At 39.3% G+C, this 23,460-nt stretch overlaps 1 protein-coding gene across 1 annotated transcript; it reads right to left on the bottom strand.

The window, feature by feature from the left end:
- Positions 1-1,437: 1,437 nt before the first annotated feature.
- Positions 1,438-21,236, bottom strand: LOC130075769 (uncharacterized protein C14orf132). The gene is made up of 2 exons (XM_056240535.1): positions 21,054-21,236; positions 1,438-1,668 (listed from the first exon to the last, which is right to left on the bottom strand). Exons 1-2 carry the CDS (start codon positions 21,078-21,080, stop codon positions 1,438-1,440), a joined length of 258 nt encoding a protein of 85 aa, XP_056096510.1. The 5' UTR covers positions 21,081-21,236.
- Positions 21,237-23,460: the final 2,224 nt, after the last annotated feature.

Genomic DNA, 23,460 nt, shown 5'->3' with positions numbered 1-23,460 from the left:
GAATAAACAATTTAATGGTCATTGCGCCCTCTTGTGGTCTCAGAAGACAAGCCAAAAGATTTTTCCCCCTAACTGAAATGATGCCTTTTAAATTATAATACAATTCAAATATTACTAATATTTAAGTATAACATTCAAATTTAGTTTTTCAGCCATTTTGACAGCCCAACTCTTTTATATTTACAACTCATATTTCGCTCTTCATAGTCTATATTCATAAACTCATTCTATCTCTTTAACCAGAACTATTGTTACAATCACAAACGAAAACAAAAACAGCATTCAGTCTTCGTCGCTTAGATAAAATGAAATGATACTAAAACTGCCAGTAGGGGGCAGCAAATCGTCATCTTAACGAGTTAGCCATTGAATCATTCAGAGAAACGATTCGTTGATTAATTCAGGGACAAAGCAGAAGTGAGTGTGTCGTCGAGTCATTCATTAGAACGATTAGTTCAAAAGCACAGATTCATTCAGTAACAAAACCGAAACTGTGTTTCTCAGAGACTCTACTCAGTGGCTCTACTAAACTATTTTCGTTGGCAAAATAGAGGAAAAAACCCCAAAATTGTGTCATAACAATTTTGTTACTAAATGCAAGTCGCCTAATAGCCTATTATCTTTTTGTTTATTGTTGTATAAAATCAATATCACATTTGCAAACGTGCTGATATTCGGGAAAACGGCACTTTTGCTTGTTTGATACTGCTTATAAAACAAGAACTTATGCAGAGACATTTTTTGCACCATATCTTGGTTTATGGATGCATTTTTATTAGGTATGCACTGATATGAAAAATCTAATAAATCTAAATCCACTTTTTTTTTTTTTTTTTTGAGAGCCTGATTACAAAAACAAAAGTTTCACCATTAAAAGCCACGTCCCAAACACACAATTAGGATGTTCTCATTATAATTTTATGCAGCCTGTATGACAGACTTGCTCTGCAAATGTTGCACTTTACTTTATTTTCCTTTTTTGAAGTGATTCCAATCATATTTCAAGCAATTCATAATCATCATGATGAACAGTGCGCATCCGAAGTGTCTCAGCTGAAGGAAATAATACATTATTTATCGGCTTTAATATATCGGCCAAATTTTCTTATCGGGCCGATAACGATAACATTAAAAATGAACCGATATCAGCCGATACCGATATGGTGGCCGATATATTGTGTATCCTTAATTTTGCCCCACGCCCCCGTTAATTTCAGACCCTGGTGTGTGTGTGTGTGTGTGTGTGTGTGTGTGTGTGTGTGTGTGTGTGTGTGTGTGTGTGTGTGTGCTGCGGGGGACGAGGCTTTTTCCCCTCCAGTTGTGAGGCCGGTTTTAAGTGAACAGGTTAAACATAGCGAAGGCCGCTACTCTTCGTCCCTCACGTGCATGTGGGACTGCAGGTCTCTGGACGGTGGAGAGAAAGAAAACCAAAAGTCCTTAGAAGGTAAAAGCATAAACGACTCCAACCACTACGATGTTGCCGATGGTGGCGATGATGGCGATCCAGAGCCAGACGGCGTCGCTGGACACGCGCTGCTCCTCCTGTGGTGTCGGCGCTGAGGGAGCCGGCGCTGCGTTCACACTCGCGGTCGAGTTGAAGAGCGAGTGCTCTGTGCTGCAGTCGTCCACCGGAGACGCATCCATGAACGCGCCGCTCATCATCGGGAGCTGAAAGACAGAGTTCAACAATGTCACGCTTTACACGAGACCTGAACTGAGCTGGACGATGATGACATCACTGTTTTCTCCAGAGCGGCTATATATGCATATATATGTATAAATAACTAAAGCAATATATATTTTTTTACGACAAAAATGAACCATCACTGAACTTACTTAAGCTGGACTATGGCGCTAGTTTCTTCTAGATCTGCTGTACAGCAGAAACAAACTTTGTTGTATTATTTTCCTGTTATCACTAATAAAGCAACACTAAGTAAGATTTTTTACCTTAAAATAATGTTTCCAAAATGGTTTCAGTGGTTCATTAAGTCGTAACAGGGTGAAAGGCACTTCTGGATTCGCTTTGCGGTCCTATATCTGCTATAACCACGCTAAGATTGCCAGATCGGGTCGCGTTTCTGTAGTTCTAATGAGACGTAAGAAAACTACAAATTTGACTTGCTTTACGTCAAGCGTTACAATAGTCATTATTTAGTTTTTCTTCGTTTCTGATGTCGCAATACATCATACTTTCATGAAATCATGCAACATACTCTAGCTTGTCTGTGGACACAACACTATCTCACGACCAATTCGTACGAATTCGTACGAGTGATTAAAAGGTGGCTAATTCGTACTAATTCATACGACCTCATTCGTACGAATTTGTACGATTTGTCTAAACCAACGTGATGGGTAGGTTTAGGGGCGGGGTCAGGGGTAGGTCATTCGTACGAATTCATACGAATTTGGTAACTCGTAAAATATGTACGAATTAGCAAAAATCGTACAAATTTGTACGAGTGAGGTTGTATGCATTAGTACGAATTAGCCACCTCGTAAAATTCGTACGAATTGTCGTGAGATCGGGCTGGTGGACATCGTTCATTCCAAAGCCGGCGCTGGATAAACAGCGAGCGTGCGTGTGACAGAAGGCTGCGCTAGGCTAAATTATTTACGACAGCGGTAATGGACAATTACGCTTCCAACCTGTAGGGCGACCGCAGAGGAAAAGTTACTTGGTGTTGCTTTAAGCTGCTTTGAAACAATCTGTATTGTAAAAATGCTATGTTTAAGTAAAGTTGACTTGACTTAACTTCATTGGTTATGCTGAGTAAGGTTTTCAACTAGGTTTTTACGTAGATTTTTCAACTATGTTGGGTGACTGCGGTTGCTAGGGCGGTTGCTATGCAGTTGCTAGGGTGTTCCTATGTGGGCGTTCCTTTAATGCAAGGAATATGATTTTTTCACCTGTTTTGCTGAGGTTTGATCAAGAGATGCACCGATATATCGGCCAATAATCGGTATCGGCCAATAAAAGCAATTATTTTCACCATCGGCCGATTGTTCAAAAACAAAAAATGATCAGGGCTGATTAGATCCTGTCAATCAAAACGGGATGGAGTCATTTTTATATCTGAAACTAAATACCAGTCGAATATAAAAGCTCTGTTTTAATTTTAACCTCTAATATTATAGTAATGCACCAAATGAGAGACTTCTCTGTATAGTTTACAGCATTATTTTGGAGAGTTTTTATTCTTTAAGAAAATCAAACTATCGGTAGATATCATTCTGAATAATCGGTTATCAGTATCTGCAGAGGAATTTAGTATCGGATGCATCTTTACTTTGATCTAACTGAGTAATAATGATAGTGATACTTGCCTTAGCAAACAACACAAATAACATTGTTGGGTTTGTGTTTTTTTTTTTTATGTATTGCATGTGAGGAAGATATTTATATATGGAAGCTGGTTTCTGGCTGTGGCTGTGGAAGCCACGGAATAAAACATTTTATTTCAAAGATAATTACGACTTTTTATCTCACAATTGAGAGTTTAAATCTCGCAATTCTGACTTTATATCTCGCAATTGCGACTTTATTTCGTGCAATGAGATGTAAACTCGCAAATGTGAGAAAAAAGTCAGAATTGTAAGGTAAAATAAAAAAGAAATGAACTTTTTTATGCTTTGGCGGAAACAAGCTTCCATATGATATTACACAGCCTGACGCTGAGGAGTAAAACCATGTGTTGAACCATTAAAGCACATCAACATGTAAACTGGAAGATTGGAGCAGAATGTTGTTCTGTCAGACAGTGTTTCCCAGAGCATCTTCATGTCTGTTTCGAATGGCACCGTTATGGAGAACTGTCTCATGACAACTGTTGCACATGGGAAGCGTGTTTGTGGCCTCGAGTGTGTTTTCACACACAAGCACGCGAGGCCTGCAGAGGGAACTGGGGCTTAATTAATGTGCCATAAATATTTAGGAAGAGAGAAGTTAGAGTGATTTATTGGTTGAGACAATCAAAGCCCAACAGCACAGGTTGCTGGAGTGATAAAAAGCTTCATTTCATTTCTACTGTATGTACAGTATGATGCCTCTGTGAAAGCAAGATATGATTAAATGTAAAAGTGTACCTTGAATGCAATATAAGTCGCTTTGGATAAAAGCGTCTGCCAAATGCATAAATATAAATGTAAAAGCCACACGCGATAACCACAGGTGCTTCATCCTGTAGAGAGAGAGGTTTGGTTATTATGTCTCCTGCTGGTAGATAGCTGTAACTACGCCATGTGCTTCAATATTTAAAATACATTTTTTGAAAAGTAATATTCACAAAGCCGTCTGTTTGCATTATATCAACTTATTTTTAAAATATGTGTGTTTAACAGAGGAATTCCTGGTGAAAACTACATTACCCATGATGCAGTGCAGAACATTCCACCAGAGTGGTGGCAATCTATCCTAAAGAGCTGTCTGCATATTTTGCAATAAACTTAAAATATAGTTTCTATAATCAACAAATTTACATGAATATTTTTTTTCGTTTTTTATTTGTCATTTTCAATGCTTCATTTGATTGTAGTTCTTTCCCTCGTTAAATCTGTTGAGTACACAGTCTTGCATTTGTTGTCCGATTTTCAAACACTTTTTTGCTTCAAATCAAAGTGTGTAATGTTGTGTCAGCGGGTAGCTGGTTGGTTTGGTTCATGGCTTAAGATGCTTTAACAGAGACTTTTTTTTTTTTTAAATCCCTGGGAGAAATAAATGTAAAAAACACTTTCAGAACCAGCGCTGGTGAAAAGTGGGCGGACACTGTTGCACTCTGTTATTTTAAAAAGGTCAGACTTTAGCAGTGTAGTATTGATAAGCAAACTCTGCTCATTTGTCTCATGTTAATGTTGAGGCGCTTCTGTGTTTACATCTTGCTACTCTCGGCACTGTACTTTATTCATTCGGCCCGACAATCAATAAATGATGAGTAAATAAATCCACACCACTCTCGCTTTTGCTCATCTAGGACAGTAGCTGTTGAGTTTAAACTGCATACGGTTCACATACTTTCAATCCACCCACCAATCCATCCATCCTTCCATCCACCAATCTATCCCTCCCTCCATACATCCCTTTCCATCCATCCATCAATCCATACATCCCTTTCCATCCATACATCCACCAATCCATCCCTCCATCCATCCATCCCTCCCTTCCTCCATCCCTCCTTCCATCCCTCCCTCCCTCCTTCCATCCCTCCTTCCTTCCTTCCATCCCTCCATCCATTCATCCCTTTCCATCCATGCATCAATCAATCCCTCCCTCCATCCATCCATCCATCCATCATTTTCCATCATCCATCCATCCACCAATCCATCCCTCCCTCCATACATCAATCCCTCATTCCATCCATCCCTCTTTCCACCCTCCCATCCATCCATCCATCCCTATCCATCCCTCCATCCATCCATCCCTCCCTCTTTCCATCCATCCATCATTTTCCATCATCCACCCATCCATACATCCACAATCCATCCCTCCCTCCCTCCCTCCATCAATCCCTCCTTCCATCCATCCATCCCTTAACCATCTATCCATCCATCCATGCATTACTATTGTTAACTAACTATTTTTTGCTAAATTACTTTAAGCATACATTATTAATAAAACCTACAATATTTTATTTATTCACAGTTGTAAGATATAGAGATGGAGATTCAACATTAAAACTTGTTCTTTATAAAACACACCCACTCACAGTTTTATAATGTAATTTCAATATTTAAGCCTTTAAAGCTGGAATAGAAATGTAACTTGCACACGACGGACAGACGGCAGTGGAAAGAGCTTTAAACAAAAGCCTCATTACAGCCGTATGAAAAATGCATTTATTTCAGAGGTGCCGTCACTATTCAGCTCTTAATGTGAATTAAATCCACACACCATTCAGCTCTCCATCATTCTAATGAGCTTTTCCAATATAATTGACCTACTTTTGCACTGAATTACTCGAGTGGAAAATACAGCAGCCCCGAAAAGTATTTGGACACTGAAGTCACATTTAATGTCTGAATGTATTAAACAAATATATATCAAAGAAAGTGTTTAAGAGTGACTGAAGTGGCCACTGTATATGTTGCATCATGACTTTTCTTAAGTAATATATATATTAAATGTACGTCATGTACAGGTCCTTCTAAAAAAATTAGCATATTGTGATAAAATTCATTATTCTCCATAATGTAATGATAAAAATTAAACTTTCATATATTTTAGATTCATTGCACACCAACTGAAATATTTCAGGTCTTTTATTGTTTTAATACTGATGATTTTGGCATACAGCTCATGAAAACCCAAAATTCCTATCTCAAAAAATTAGCATATCATGAAAAGGGTCTCTAAACGAGCTATTAACCTAATCATCTGAATCAACTAATTAACTCTAAACACCTGCAAAAGATTCCTGAGGCTTTTAAAAACTCCCAGCCTGTTTCATTACTCAAAACCGCAATCATGGGTAAGACTGCCGACCTGACTGCTGTCCAGAAGGCCATCATTGACACCCTCAAGCAAGAGGGTAAGACGCAGAAAGAAATTTCTGAACAAATAGGCTGTTCCCAGAGTGCTGTATCAAGGCACCTCAGTGGGAAGTCTGTGGGAAGGAAAAAGTGTGGCAAAAAACGCTGCACAACGAGAAGAGGTGACCGGACCCTGAGGAAGATTGTGGAGAAGGACCGATTCCAGACCTTGGGGGACCTGCGGAAGCAGTGGACTGAGTCTGGAGTAGAAACATCCAGAGCCACCGTGCACAGGCGTGTGCAGGAAATGGGCTACAGGTGCCGCATTCCCCAGGTCAAGCCACTTTTGAACCAGAAACAGCGGCAGAAGCGCCTGACCTGGGCTACAGAGAAGCAGCACTGGACTGTTGCTCAGTTTTGCATGTCATTCGGAAATCAAGGTGCCAGAGTGTGGAGGAAGACTGGAGAGAAGGAAATGCCAAAATTCCTGAAGTCCAGTGTCAAGTACCCACAGTCAGTGATGGTCTGGGGTGCCATGTCAGCTGCTGGTGTTGGTGCACTGTGTTTTATCAAGGGCAGGGTCAATGCAGCTAGCTATCAGGAGATTTTGGAGCACTTCATGCTTCCATCAGCTGAAAAGCTTTATGGAGATGAAGATTTCATTTTTCAGCACGACCTGGCACCTGCTCACAGTGCCAAAACCACTGGTAAATGGTTTACTGACCATGGTATTACTGTGCTCAATTGGCCTGCCAGCTCTCCTGACCTGAACCCCATAGAGAATCTGTGGGATATTGTGAAGAGAAAGTTGAGAGACGCAAGACCCAACACTCTGGATGAGCTTAAGGCCGCTATCGAAGCATCCTGGGCCTCCATAACACCTCAGCATCAGTGCCACAGGCTGATTGCCTCCATGCCACGCCGCATTGAAGCAGTCATTTCTGCAAAAGGATTCCCGACCAAGTATTGACTATTGAGTGCATAACTGAACATAATTATTTGAAGGTTGACTTTTTTTTGTATTAAAAACACTTCTTTTATTGGTCGTATGAAATATGCTAATTTTTTGAGATAGGAATTTTGGGTTTTCATGAGCTGTATGCCAAAATCATCAGTATTAAAACAATAAAAGACCTGAAATATTTCAGTTGGTGTGCAATGAATATAAAATATATGAAAGTTAAATTTTTATCATTACATTATGGAAAATAATGAACTTTATCACAATATGCTAATTTTTTTAGAAGGACCTGTATATGAGTTTAAACCTCAAACCTGTTATCGTCTCTAATGTGTTTTGACCAAGATGCTGCTGTGACTTTCAGAAGAACATTAGCCTGTGGCGTAAAGAAGTGGACAGGGATGTGATGGAAAGCCCTGAGCATGTGTCGTGTTCTCCTGCATGAGCTCTTAGCGAACACACACACTAAAACTGATTCCCAGCGTCGTGCTCAGATACGACTGAGACTTTGTTTCAGTGGGAAACGGTCATTTCAGGGCAGCGAGACCTGGACAGAACATGTAGTGACATGTAGAGCGTATGACACTACGGCTGATAGAATACTAGCATAAAGATGGTCTATTATGCCCTTTTAATGATCTTTTTGAGCTCTACACGACAGGTTTTCCTGCTTGAATGTTGATTATTTTCCTCATATTCTCCATTGTTGCGGCTCCTCTCTTCCCAGTCTGTCAGTAACGCTCTGTTTAGTTCCTGTCTCTATGAAGCCCCTCCTTCTGAAAAGCACACTGTGCTCTGATTGGTCGGCTGGATCAGTGTGTTGTGATTGGTCGAGCGCTTCGAGTGTGTTTGGGAAATGTCCCGCCCCTTACCATAACCACCAGTTTAACACACTACTAACTAACTCAACCAGGCCCCGCCCCTTTATTCTGCGTATGAATTATTATAATGAGCAATATTGTGACGTGTTCGTTCCCGGAAGAAACTCAAGACTACAATGGAGGCGTTTCAGGGAGTTCTGGAAAGTTGATAAAACGTTGTGCGTTTTAATTGTACAGTCTTTCTCTTCGGGGAAAATAAGAGCACTTTTGGGTCATCTTTTCCTCGTCTGTGATTGAAAAGCCATTATTATGGCGATTTCATTTGCAGAAGGTGTAGTTTTCAACCTCACTTGATCAACGGCAGGATCTCCAGTGAGGCGTTGTGATGTTTGTGACAGGAGACTAGAGCGGGGAAGAGGAAGAGATGGAAACAGACCTCGAGCCACAACATGACCGACTTCCACTAAAAAGTCAAGAAGAAACGCGGTTTGAGGGTAAAAGTGATATTTTCTTGAGCGCACATCAGCTCAGTCAGACAGAGGCCATGCGACACATCTGTGCAGCATCAGGAGCTCTTCCAGGGAATAAGATCCGTTTCAGAGCTTCATGCAGATGTGGTTATCCTTTAAATATGGAAGAGATCAGCTCTGATAGTCGTGCTTGTTTAATATGCTTATGTTTTCAAGAATTATTTTTTTATATCCTGTGCATCATCAGTGAAAACAGAGGATATGTTGAACACTTTTGAGAGTGTTGCTGCAGTTTTCATTGGCTCAAAATTGATAGAAAAGCATTAAATGCATCATAAGTGCTTGAGATTTTCAACTGAATTATGCGCTAAATTTTACTCACGTAATCTTTAACGTCATAAAATATATATGCAACCCACTGAAAAACAGATTTTTCACTTGGGAAATTGATGGGATGGTGAAAAGTGTCTCTATGGCGAAATATATCTGCCAAATAGGACAGTCTTAAAAGGAAAGATTAGATGATTTCTGAAGTAGACGACTCCACAACAAGAACTCATATCTATGAATCTCCTATCCATTATTGATGTGTGTGAATGAAAGCGTCTGCCGTTGTGGGAAGGTCTGCTGTGAATCTGATGTTTGGTCACCGTGACTCGACAGAGCTCTCGCTGATTCTATTAACTCCACACTCGTATGAATCAGAGGAGAGGAATATGATTGGAATAATAACTCTATTTCCTGCAGATCTCAGTAATGTCTCTGTTCAGAGGAGATCTCAGTAATGTCTCTGTTCAGAGGAGATCTCAGTAATGTCTCTGTTCAGAGGAGATCTCAGTAATGTCTCTGTTCAGAGGAGATCTCAGTAATGTCTCTGTTCAGAGTAGATCTCAGTAATGTCTCTGTTCAGAGGAGATCTCAGTAATGTCTCTGTTCAGAGGAGATCTCAGTAATGTCTCTGTTCAGAGGAGATCTCAGTAATGTCTCAGTTCAGAGGAGATCTCAGTAATGTCTCAGTTCAGAGGAGATCTCAGTAATGTCTCTGTTCAGAGGAGATCTCAGTAATGTCTCAGTTCAGAGGAGATCTCGGTAATGTCTCAGAGCAGATCTCAGTAATGTCTCAGTTCAGAGGAGATCTCAGTAATGTCTCAGTTTAGAGGAGATCTCAGTAATGTCTCTGTTCAGAGGAGATCTCAGTAATGTCTCAGTTTAGAGGAGATCTCAGTAATGTCTCAGAGGAGATCTCAGTAATGTCTCAGTTCAGAGGAGATCTCAGTAATGTCTCAGTTTAGAGGAGATCTCAGTAATGTCTCTGTTCAGAGGAGATCTCAGTAATGTCTCAGAGCAGATCTCAGTAATGTCTCAGTTCAGAGGAGATCTCAGTAATGTCTCAGTTTAGAGGAGATCTCAGTAATGTCTCTGTTCAGAGGAGATCTCAGTAATGTCTCAGTTCAGAGGAGATCTCAGTAATGTCTCTGTTCAGAGGAGATCTCAGTAATGTCTCAGTTCAGAGGAGATCTCAGTAATGTCTCTGTTCAGAGGAGATCTCAGTAATGTGTCAGTTCAGAGGAGATCTCAGTAATGTCTCTGTTCAGAGGAGATCTCAGTAATGTCTCTGTTCAGAGGAGATCTCAGTAATGTCTCAGTTCAGAGGAGATCTCAGTAATGTCTCTGTTCAGAGGAGATCTCAGTAATGTCTCTATTCAGAGGAGATCTCAGTAATGTCTCAGTTCAGAGGAGATCTCAGTAATGTCTCAGTTCAGAGGAGATCTCAGTAATGTCTCTGTTCAGAGCAGATCTCAGTAATGTCTCAGTTCAGAGGAGATCTCAGTAATGTCTCTGTTCAGAGGAGATCTCAGTAATGTCTCAGTTCAGAGGAGATCTCAGTAATGTGTCAGTTCAGAGGAGATCTCAGTAATGTGTCAGTTCAGAGGAGATCTCAGTAATGTCTCTATTCAGAGGAGATCTCAGTAATGTCTCAGTTCAGAGGAGATCTCAGTAATGTCTCTGTTCAGAGGAGATCTCAGTAATGTCTCTGTTCAGAGGAGATCTCAGTAATGTCTCTATTCAGAGGAGATCTCAGTAATGTCTCAGTTCAGAGGAGATCTCAGTAATGTCTCAGTTCAGAGGAGATCTCAGTAATGTCTCAGTTCAGAGGAAATCTCAGTAATGTCTCAGTTCAGAGGAGATCTCAGTTATGTCTCTTTTCAGAGGAGATCTCAGTAATGTCTCTGTTCAGAAGAGATCTCAGTAATGTCTCAGTTCAGAGGAGATCTCAGTAATGTCTCTCTTCAGAGGAGATCTCAGTAATGTCTCTGTTCAGAGGAGATCTCAGTAATATCTCTGTTCAGAGGAGATCTCAGTAATGTCTCTGTTCAGAGGAGATCTCAGTAATGTCTCTGTTCAGAGGAGATCTCGGTAATGTCTCTGTTCAGAGGAGATCTCGGTAATGTCTCTGTTCAGAGGAGATCTCAGTAATGTCTCAGTTCAGAGGAGATCTCAGTAATGTCTCTGTTCAGAGGAGATCTCAGTAATGTCTCAGTTCAGAGGAGATCTCAGTAATGTCTCTGTTCAGAGGAGATCTCAGTAATGTCTCAGTTCAGAGCAGATTTCAGTAATGTCTCTGTTCAGAGGAGATCTCAGTAATGTCTCAGTTCAGAGGAGATCTCAGTAATGTCTCTGTTCAGAGGAGATCTCGGTAATGTCTCTGTTCAGAGGAGATCTCAGTAATGTCTCAGTTCAGAGGAGATCTCAGTAATGTCTCTGTTCAGAGGAGATCTCAGTAATGTCTCAGTTCAGAGGAGATCTCAGTAATGTCTCTGTTCAGAGGAGATCTCAGTAATGTCTCAGTTCAGAGGAGATCTCAGTAATGTCTCTGTTCAGAGGAGATCTCAGTAATGTCTCAGTTCAGAGCAGATTTCAGTAATGTCTCTGTTCAGAGGAGATCTCAGTAATGTCTCAGTTCAGAGGAGATCTCAGTAATGTCTCTGTTCAGAGGAGATCTCGGTAATGTCTCTGTTCAGAGGAGATCTCAGTAATGTCTCAGTTCAGAGGAGATCTCAGTAATGTCTCTGTTCAGAGGAGATCTCAGTAATGTCTCAGTTCAGAGGAGATCTCAGTAATGTCTCAGTTCAGAGGAGATCTCAGTAATGTCTCTGTTCAGAGGAGATCTCAGTAATGTCTCAGTTCAGAGCAGATTTCAGTAATGTCTCTGTTCAGAGGAGATCTCAGTAATGTCTCAGTTCAGAGGAGATCTCAGTAATGTTTCTGTTCAGAGGAGATCTCAGTAATGCCTCAGTTCAGAGGAGATCTCAGTAATGTCTCAGTTCAGAGGAGATCTCAGTAATGCCTCAGTTCAGAGGAGATCTCAGTAATGTCTCTGTTCAGAGGAGATCTCAGTAATGTCTCTGTTCAGAGGAGATCTCAGTAATGTCTCAGTTCAGAGGAGAACTCAGTAATGTTTCAGTTCAGAAGAGATCTCATTAATGTCTCTGTTCAGAGGAGATCTCAGTAATGTCTCTGTTCAGAGGAGATCTCAGTAATGCCTCAGTTCAGAGGAGATCTCAGTAATGTCTCTGTTCAGAGGAGATCTCAGTAATGTCTCTGTTCAGAGGAGATCTCAGTAATCTCTCAGTTCAGAGGAGATCTCAGTAATGTCTCTATTCAAAGGAGATCTCAGTAATGTCTCAGTTCAGAGGAGATCTCAGTAATGTCTCTGTTCAGAGCAGATCTCAGTAATGTCTCTGTTCAGAGGAGATCTCAGTAATGTCTCTGTTCAGAGGAGATCTCGGTAATGTCTCAGTTCAGAGGAGATCTCAGTAATGTCTCTGTTCAGAGGAGATCTCAGTAATGTCTCAGTTCAGAGGAGATCTCAGTAATCTCTCTGTTCAGAGGAGATCTCAGTAATATCTCAGTTCAGAGGAGATCTCAGTAATGTCTCTGTTCAGAGGAGATCTCAGTAATGTCTCTGTTCAGAAGAGATCTCAGTAATGTCTCAGTTCAGAGGAGATCTCAGTAATGTCTCTGTTCAGAGGAGATCTCAGTAATGTCTCAGTTCAGAGGAGATCTCAGTAATGTCTCAGTTCAGAGGAGATCTCAGTAATGTCTCTGTTCAGAGGAGATCTCAGTAATGTCTCAGTTCAGAGGAGATCTCAGTAATGTCTCAGAGGAGATCTCAGTAATGTCTCAGTTCAGAGGAGATCTCAGTAATGTCTCTGTTCAGAGGAGATCTCAGTAATGTCTCAGTTCAGAGGAGATCTCAGTAATGTCTCTGTTCAGAGGAGATCTCAGTAATGTCTCTGTTCAGAGGAGATCTCAGTAATGTCTCTGTTCAGAGGAGATCTCAGTAATGTCTCAGAGGAGATCTCAGTAATGTCTCAGTTCAGAGGAGATCTCAGTAATGTCTCAGAGGAGATCACAGTAATGTCTCTGTTCAGAGGAGATCTCAGTAATGTCTCTGTTCAGAAGAGATCTCAGTAATTTCTCTGTTCAGAGGAGATCTCAGTAATGTCTCAGTTCAGAGGAGATCTCAGTAATGTCTCTGTTCAGAGGAGATCTCAGTAATGTCTCTGTTCAGAAGAGATCTCAGTAATTTCTCTGTTCAGAGGAGATCTCAGTAATGTCTCAGTTCAGAGGAGATCTCAGTAATGTCTCAGAGGAGATCTCAGTAATCTCTCAGTTCAGAGGAGATCTCAGTAATGTCTCTGTTCAGAGGAGATCTCAGTAATGTCTCAGTTCAGAGGAGATCTCAGTAATGTCTCAGAGGAGATCTCAGTAATGTCTCAGTTCAGAGGAGATCTCAGTAATTTTTCTGTTCAGAGGAGATCTCAGTAATGCCTCAGTTCAGAGGAGATCTCAGTAATGTCTCAGTTCAGAGGAGATCTCAGTAATGTCTCAGTTCAGAGGAGATCTCAGTAATGTCTCAGTTCAGAGGAGATCTCAGTAATGTCTCTGTTCAAAAGGAGATCTCAGTAATGTCTCAGAGGAGATCTCAGTAATGTCTCTGTTCAGAGGAGATCTCAGTAATGTCTCAGAGGAGATCTCAGTAATGTCTCTGTTCAGAGGAGATCTCAGTAATGTCTCTGTTCAGAGGAGATCTCAGTAATGTCTCAGTTCAGAGGAGATCTCAGTAATGTTTCTGTTCAGAGGAGATCTCAGTAATGTCTCTGTTCAGAGGAGATCTCAGTAATGTCTCAGTTCAGAGGAGATCTCAGTAATGTTTCTGTTCAGAGGAGATCTCAGTAATGTCTCTGTTCAGAGGAGATCTCAGTAATGCCTCAGTTCAGAGGAGATCTCAGTAATGTCTCAGTTCAGAGGAGATCTCAGTAATGTCTCAGTTCAGAGGAGATCTCAGTAATGTCTCAGTTCAGAGGAGATCTCAGTAATGTCTCTGTTCAAAAGGAGATCTCAGTAATGTCTCAGAGGAGATCTCAGTAATGTGTCTGTTCAGAGGAGATCTCAGTAATGTCTCAGTTCAGAGGAGATCTCAGTAATGTCTCAGTTCAGAGGAGATCTCAGTAATGTCTCTGTTCAGAGGAGATCTCAGTAATGTCTCTGTTTAGAGGAGATCTCAGTAATGTCTCAGTTCAGAGGAGATCTCAGTAATGTCTCTGTTCAGAAGAGATCTCAGTAATGTCTCTGTTTAGAGGAGATCTCAGTAATGTCTCAGTTCAGAGGAGATCTCAGTAATGTTTCTGTTCAGAGGAGATCTCAGTAATGTCTCTGTTCAGAGGAGATCTCAGTAATGTCTCTGTTCAGAGGAGATCTCAGTAATGTCTCTGTTCAGAGGAGATCTCAGTAATGTCTCTGTTTAGAGGAGATCTCAGTAATGTCTCAGTTCAGAGGAGATCTCAGTAATGTTTCTGTTCAGAGGAGATCTCAGTAATGTCTCTGTTCAGAGGAGATCTCAGTAATGTCTCAGAGGAGATCTCAGTAATGTCTCAGTTCAGAGGAGATCTCAGTAATGTCTCTGTTCAGAGGAGATCTCAGTAATGTCTCTGTTCAGAGGAGATCTCAGTAATGTCTCTGTTCAGAGGAGATCTCAGTAATGTCTCTGTTTAGAGGAGATCTCAGTAATGTCTCAGTTCAGAGGAGATCTCAGTAATGTCTCAGTTCAGAGGAGATCTCAGTAATGTCTCAGTTCAGAGGAGATCTCAGTAATGTCTCTGTTCAGAGGAGATCTCAGTAATGTCTCTGTTTAGAGGAGATCTCAGTAATGTCTCTGTTCAGAGGAGATCTCAGTAATGTCTCTGTTCAGAGGAGATCTCAGTAATGTCTCTGTTTAGAGGAGATCTCAGTAATGTCTCAGTTCAGAGGAGATCTCAGTAATGTTTCTGTTCAGAGGAGATCTCAGTAATGTCTCTGTTCAGAGGAGATCTCAGTAATGTCTCAGAGGAGATCTCAGTAATGTCTCAGTTCAGAGGAGATCTCAGTAATGTCTCTGTTCAGAGGAGATCTCAGTAATGTCTCTGTTCAGAGGAGATCTCAGTAATGTCTCAGTTCAGAGGAGATCTCAGTAATGTCTCTGTTCAGAGGAGATCTCAGTAATGTCTCAGTTCAGAGGAGATCTCAGTAATGTCTCAGTTCAGAGGAGATCTCAGTAATGTCTCTGTTCAGAGGAGATCTCAGTAATGTCTCTGTTCAGAGGAGATCTCAGTAATTTCTCTATTCAGAGGAGATCTCAGTAATGTCTCAGTTCAGAGGAGATCTCAGTAATGTCTCAGTTCAGAGGAGATCTCAGTAATGTCTCAGTTCAGAGGAGATCTCAGTAATGTCTCTAAAGTCAGACAATTCAGACGTCTCAATATGAGCTTGAATATTTCTCATTATATGATCTGAGCTGCTCTCCGAATCGATTTTATAGCTATACACTCTTACTGTATGACAACTAATGACTCATTTGTGTCTAGTTTTAAAGAAAATTTCATTTAAAAAAGGTTAAATTAGCATACATTAAATGTAGTAAAACAAATACTATCATTATAAAGATTTAAAATTGATTTAAATTTTTATTTTTGCATTACATTCATGAGAATGTAGGTGTAAATATGCTTAATTTTCATAAAAATAATGTCATAAATGAATAAATATAAAAATATTTTTATAATATAAACATTAAACATTATAAACAGGGTTTCTACGTTATTAAAAAAGTCTTAATTCGCCCCACAAATTAAGGTCTTAAATCAGAGCAGAAAATCTTATGACATTATTGAAGTTTTGTCATTAAATGTTGCATGCTGAATTTTATTTTCCGGTACAAATATCTAAATATTTTTATATCAAGATACATTTACTTGAAATGCAAATGTTTTTACAATTTTATTTTTACAAAATTGTGTGCGGTTATGTTTAAAACATGAACAAATACAGTATATGAATCTGTTAATGAGTAATGAAAACTTCCCTTTGATTAATTACTCCTAAAACGCCTGCTAAAAACGCCTATAAAAACCTATGTTATTCTAGGATAAATATCCTTATCTCCTGAGGGTTTTCTGAAAAAATACTTCGAATTGTCAACGTCTACCAAAACCTTAATATCTCAGCCTCTGTAGTACTTAGAAACATGAAATAAAATACATCTTAAAGGTAAGAATCACAGGTTTTATTAAGACATGCTCCCTTAGCACTAACATAACAACACATTTTTCTAGAAATTCTCAAAATCATATGGGGAAGAAAAAAAATATAAATCAATTATATAAAATAAAACAAATAACATTTTAAACATGCCAACACACTGAACAAGGATTCTTGTTATGAGAGAGAGGTGGGGAAAGTCCTGAGGTGGAACTGGGAACAGTCTCTGAGCTCCATGGCTCACATCTCTGGCTCATGCATCGATGTTATCTTGGAGATATCTGAAAATGCATATGATAAAAATAATTTCTAACATAACATTTATTGCCATCATTGTATTTATTTATTCATATGTATTATGTTATTTATGTATATTTATAGTATTTATATTTATTCATTATGCCATAATTATATGACTATTTATTATGCTATTTATTCATTATGCCAGTATTGTATTTATATTAACATTATTGTATTTAGTATTATCATTATCAACCATCATCACATAATTATATTACAATTTATTATGCTAGTTATTCATTATAAAAACAAAACACAAATAATTACCTCCAGATCATGTCGAAGCGGTCCCTTGCCATGGCCTCCAGAAATCCCTGCGTGCTGGCAGCTTCAAAATACCGAAGGCAAGACACAGCCCGACAAATGTCTTCATCTCCGTTTTGGAGACAGGGTTCCACTTCGAGTTGGTGACCGCGCGTCTGTTCGGCGCGCGCGGTGTGTGTGGGGCTGTTTACACCTGGCCACTTCACGCGTTTTCTGTGATCGGATAGCTATCCGATCGTGAAAAGACCAGGTGTAAATGCCCTCCGAGACGGATTTGAATCCGATCGCTCAAACCACTTCAGGAGGAGGTCTGGGCCGCATTCCAGACGAAACTGGACAAGTGTAAATGCATCTGATGGTTGAAACCACATAAGTAAATTTTACTCCTCCCAAAAATGCTAAAAGATAAACGTGTGAGAGCGTGTTATAGGCTATATGTCATGTTATAGTCAGATATGACGACGCTACTGCGACACGACGCATCACCTCAGATGAGCAGCTGAGCATCTATTCATCAAGCCAATGCGCCGCAAACTATCGCAAATCAAAGTGAAAGTAAGTCCCAGACGCTTAATTTGTCGGGCTGTGTCTTGCCTTCGGTATTCTTGCCTTTGCACACGCCTCTGTCGTTGCCATTTTCTCGCTCGCGTCTCCAAAAAAAATCCCAAACAAATGCACGTGTATAGCTGATTGATTGACGTGATTTTTAGCGAACTACAGTACATTTGGGTGGTCACGCGGTCTTTAAAAAATCAACAAGACCCACCTCATGTGTATTTGAACCAATGACAAATTCTATGCTGCAAGCGTCATGAAAAGGATGACGAATACAAAATGCTGCGCCACGCAGCAGCCGGCAGGAGGTTCAGAGTTGCGCAACGCAGTAACCGGCGGTAGATATAATGTTTCGGCACGCAGCATCCGGCACAAATGGGTTAAAGCTGTTTTTTTTAGCTCTTTGCCAGATATTTTTCTTGTTTTAATCACAAACTCGCTCCACTTTGACCAATTTCACTGAGAACAAGACTCATTGTGTTTCTCCATAGACGTTTACATTTATATAACTTATTGACATATATTGTGTTTTCATTCAGTTAATTCCTTAAATTGACGTTATTGGTCTTAAAAACGTGTAAGTTTACCTTAATAAACCCATAAACCAAAAATCTTCTGGGGTAAAAAACAACAACAAAAACCTCAGAGATGAAAATATACTGATTTTTAAAATCTGTTTAAAAATGTATTTACCATGGTATTTACATGTCATTTGTTACTGTTGTGTTTGTGATACGAGCTTCAAGGTAAATAAAGTATAAATGAGGAGTCTTGAGTGCTTATGTAATGTATGTTCGCTCCTCTTGAGATGTAAGATCAAACCTCAGGTGGTTTTAGCTCGAAGTAAACAGTCTCAAACATCACGCCACTGAAATACATTCATAAATTACTAAAGCAAGCAAGTCCTGTTCTCGAGGCACTCCGTTCTCATTTTTCCAGCGCTGGATTCATGGTCAGCTCATAAATAAACTTGACAGCATGAAATGCATCAGTTTACATGACCCCTACATTACTGTACACTGTACAGTGAGCCCAAGGCGAATTAATAATGTATGAATGCCATTGCATTAGATCATTTACTCACTTGGAAGCATGAACACACTTTGCAATTGAAACATAATATTTATAATATTAATATGAATATAAGTGTCCAGATATTTCAGATAGTCACTGCAACGATTATTATCGTTTGCCAAAAAATAAACTATTTTTGGTATTGAAATAAAGCTGAAATAAAATAAAATATAAATATTAGTTGAAAAACTTAAACTAAATGAAATTTAGAAATGCTGAAATGTTGCTATAAGTTTAAGTTGAATGAGCACTGAAATGTATATATTTAACCTATAAATGAATAAAAGCTTTCAGTTGAAGCACTACCTAGAAAGCAATACAAATTAAAACTGAAATAGAAATATTTAAGCAAAATAAATAAAATAATTTTAAGCACAACAATTTCTAACCATGAATAAATAAATAAAATAAAGGTGAAATATAAATAAATTTACGCTAAATAAATGTAATAATTTTTAGTTGAATCACTAAAATTGCTAAATAAAAATAAATAAAAATTAAAACTGAAATAAAAATAAATTTAACCTAAATAAATGTAATAAGTTTAAGTTGAAGCATTCAAATTACTAACTGGAAATAAATACAAATTGAAACTGAAACAAAAATAAATGGAACTTTAAATGTAATTAAATAGTATTTTTTTTAAACTAATAAAAAAACGACAAAAAAAATAATCACACCCCCCCCCTCCCCCCCAAAAAAAACCAATTAGAATAAAACGGAAAATATAAAAATAAACCCTGATTCAAAATAGCAATACAAACTAGTAAATAAAAAAATAATACTAAAATAACACTTTGTTAAGAGATTGCTTTTTAAATTTCCCAAATAATTAAACATGCCATTTTGTAGCAGAAAGACTGAAATCGCATTTTGTTGTGAAACACTAATCTTTTGTTGGCAATCCTGCGCCTGTGATAGTTGTCTATGCCTTCACACCCTCATGCTGTTATTTAGCAGACACTTTCTGATGAAAGTGTGAACGAGTGATGGTGTAGTGTGCCGCAGGAGAGTGGCACTGAGGGTCGCTGGTGCCCGCTGACGCCCGCCGGGGCCCGCCGGGGCCGAGCTGACAGCGAGATGCACTCCTGCCGTGTGAAACGTGAGCGCGGGCCGCCGCGAGACGCTCTCTGAGTGATGCTGTTGGAGAGTTGTGATTACTCAGCACCTGCTGTCCGCTTGTGTTGCTGAACGGCCTCATGGGAGTCCTGTTTATTTGTGCCCGTCTCAAAGAGTTTGTGAACAATAGCGTTTATCACAGCGTTCGGTTCATAATTCATTTTTCCTCCAGGAATGGAGTGTGTGTGCCACGCTCATTTGCTATCACTCTTGTGTTATCGTCACATTCAAAAAGTCACCGGAAGAAAAATAGGAGCATTTGTTCAGCGACTAGATGATCAACTATCAGTCTCACGTCTCTCTTACAGTCTGAACGCCTGAAGTGTCTAAATGAGCATTTTTCTTCTTCCGTGACACAAGTGAGTGTTTATTCGTTCACACGTTCTGTTTTCACTGTGATGGATGAGGACAAATCACTTTAACGTTTAAGTTCATCGAATAACACATAAAGTGAGTTCACATACAGAACCGGTTCAACTGTTGAAAGAACAAATTCACTTATTTCAGTGAGGAAGACTGTGATATAGTCTGACCCAGAACATAAATCAATTTATTTTTTATTTATGTATTGTTTAGTTTTAGCATTTATAATGTTCATATAACATATATATTTTTTTTAGATTTTTTCCCACCATTTTGATATTATTTTAAATAAAATTGTCTTCCCCATTCTGATGCTCAGATGGAACTTCAGCAGATCGTCTTGACAATGTCTCTCTCTCTCACACACACACACACACACACACACACACACACACACACACACACACACACACACACACACACACACACACACACACACACACACACACACACACACACACACTGACACATTCACTCACATACACACACACACACTCACATTCACACACACGCACACGCAGACACACACACGCACACGCACCCGCAGACACACACAGACACACAGACACACACACACACACACACACGCACACACACACACACACACACACACTCACATTCCCTCACATTCACAGACACTCACATTCACACGCACACACACACACACAGTGACACATTCACTCACATTTACACACACTCACATTCACACACACTCACATTCACACACACACATTCACACGCACACACAGACACATTCACACACACACACACACACACACACACACACACACACACACTGAAACATTCACTCTCACACACACACACACACACACACACACACACACACACTGAAACATTCACTCACATTCACACACACACACACACACACACACAGTAAAGTAAACGAGTGGTTAATTGCACATGAGACATGAAGAGCTGTCATAAGATCAGGGATCATCTGAGCGGATGCTGAGGATCTATGAGCTCGAAACTCTCACACGGCACCGTTTCAAAGTGAACCGGATGATGTGCATATAAAGCTTGCATCTTTAAAACATAATGTCAAACATCTCATACCTGCGCAGCCATAAATGAAAGATCCATGACGATCTGGTGCGTTTAATTCCTGGATGAAGTGTCTTCAGTTCCTCATGGGATTTTCACAGCAGGTTTCCTGACGTTTACAGAGTTCATCCTTACAGATCCAGAGTTAACACAGAAATCAGGAACGAGTCGACGTGAAGAGAGAGAGGAACAGAGAGAGAGAGGAACAGAGAGAGAGAGAGAATGAGAGAGAGAGACACAAAGAGTCCCTCATAGCCACAACATTGGTGTTTTCTCTCTCTGTTCTTCTCTCTCTCTCTCCCTCTCTCTCTCCCTCTCTCATTCTCTCTCTCACTTTCTACCTTTCATGTCGTGTCACATCATACGTGATCACAAATGGCTGAATGATTTTAGATGTTAAATGTGTCAAGAAAATGTCCCACTCATATTTCACTTCAGGACCAAAGGAAAAATAAGAAAATGTACTTTGAATGAAAAAATATATGCCCTATATGTATGCCCTAAATTCTTATCACTGTAATGCAAATTTTTTTTTTATATATATATATTATTTGCTTTATGCTATTTGTGTTTTATTTTTTTAATTAATATATAACAATCTTAAATATTATTTTCTTTAATTATTATTTAGCTTTTTATTATTTATTATTTATTTGAATAATAAAAATAAGAGACCAGACACATTACATTAATAATTTTAATTATTAATGAAAATATATTTACAATTAAACTAATACATGAACACATTATACTATAATATCATAAAATTAATGTCTTAATACAAAACTATCTTCATGGTTTTCATTGTGAGATGCATTTTATTCATGCAAAATATAATTTCTTATAATTTTTTCCCCTTGTGATTTTAGGGTACACATTTTTTGTAGCTCCACATGTCTTGAATGTCAGTATTTAGCGGGGTGTAAATGAGATTACTGAGGTCTTGATCTGATAAACTCTCAATCGAATGGCACAGATGTCTGGAGAAACATCTGAGATATTGAGGAGATCTCATGTGTGTTTTGGGTTTGGTTCTGTTGTGTTGGTCATCATCAGTCACCACTGATCCCGTCTCGATCCGCTTCACTGTTCTGTTCGGTTCACTCCTGACTTCACGTTCACGCTTCACCGTCACATGATGAGTAACGTGTTGAGCTGATTTCATGCTCCAGCGCTCCTCCTGTGGCTTCAGGTTTATCTGACCAGTTTATATTATTTCAGGTTGTCCATTAAAGGGGTCATATAATGCCATTTTTATACAAGTTAATATGATTCTTTAGGGTCTAAATAAAAAGTTTGTAATATACTTTAATTAAAAATTCTCATTAGAATTGTAAGAAAACACTCATTTTACCTGGTCAAAAACAGCTCTGTTTTCAGCACGCCATTTCAGTGCATGTGTCTTTAAATGATAATGAGCTTTGCTGACTCCGCCCCTCTGTTCTGTGGGCGTTTAGACACAACGCACGTGGAGTGTTGCCTTGACAACAGTTGAGGGGATGTTTTGGAGAGAGAATGGCAGCGGGAGTCACTGAGGACACATCTGTGCAGTGCAACCGTATCAGTTTGAACCGGAGTCGGAACAAGATGACGGCCCCGAAGAAGTTCGACAATTAAGGTTCTGAATGGTTGGTTAACGTAATGTCACTTTGATCTATCTTTGTATGTACTGGCAGGGTAGAGTAGTGAGATACGAATGCTGTGTGTTTACTGATGTATACGTTAGTTCATTGACAGATTGATGTTACAACTAATGGTCATGAAAAACTTTTTTTCGTGATTTGCAAAGATTAATATATTATATTTAATATGCCGCAGCGTTTAAAACTCTGGCCGCGCCGCTCTCACTGTGGAACCGGCATGAATCAAGCGCGTTTCCTCTGGTGCTGTTCGTCGAGCTACACAATAGTTAATCAGAAAATAGCACTATTGTATCTGGGTAAGATTTAACGCAACAACCAATGACAAAAATGTATCCAAAATCCCCCCCCCCCCACTGCCACTCCCCACTACAGACACTGCCAACACACATTTGTAAAAGTGCATGTATCATTATATGACCCCTTTAAATCTTCAGTTTGATCTAAATATCATCAACTTGTTGATATGTTAAATTATGAAGACACAATTTAAAATATACTGTATGCCATTGCCCCAAATTGTCCATTGTCATCGACCTAAATTCACCCTATATACAGTCGTGGTCAGAATTATTGGCACCTGATAAATATGATCAAAATAAGGCTGTGAAAATAAATCTGTAATGTTTATCATTTTGATCTTTCATTTAAAAAAAAAAATCACAAAAATAAAACCTTTCATTGAAGTAAAACTGATGAATGTGGGGGAAAATCACGTTATGAAATACATGTTTTTCTCCAAAACACGTTGTCCACAATTGTTGGCACCTCTAAAAATT

This window comes from Rhinichthys klamathensis, unplaced genomic scaffold (assembly GCF_029890125.1).
Source record: "Rhinichthys klamathensis goyatoka isolate OS25496 unplaced genomic scaffold, OSU_Roscu_1.1 h1tg000603l_1, whole genome shotgun sequence".
Lineage (NCBI taxonomy): Eukaryota > Metazoa > Chordata > Actinopteri > Cypriniformes > Leuciscidae > Rhinichthys > Rhinichthys klamathensis.
Note: the sequence above shows the minus strand (reverse complement) of the source record. Positions and strands in the feature narration are given on the sequence as shown.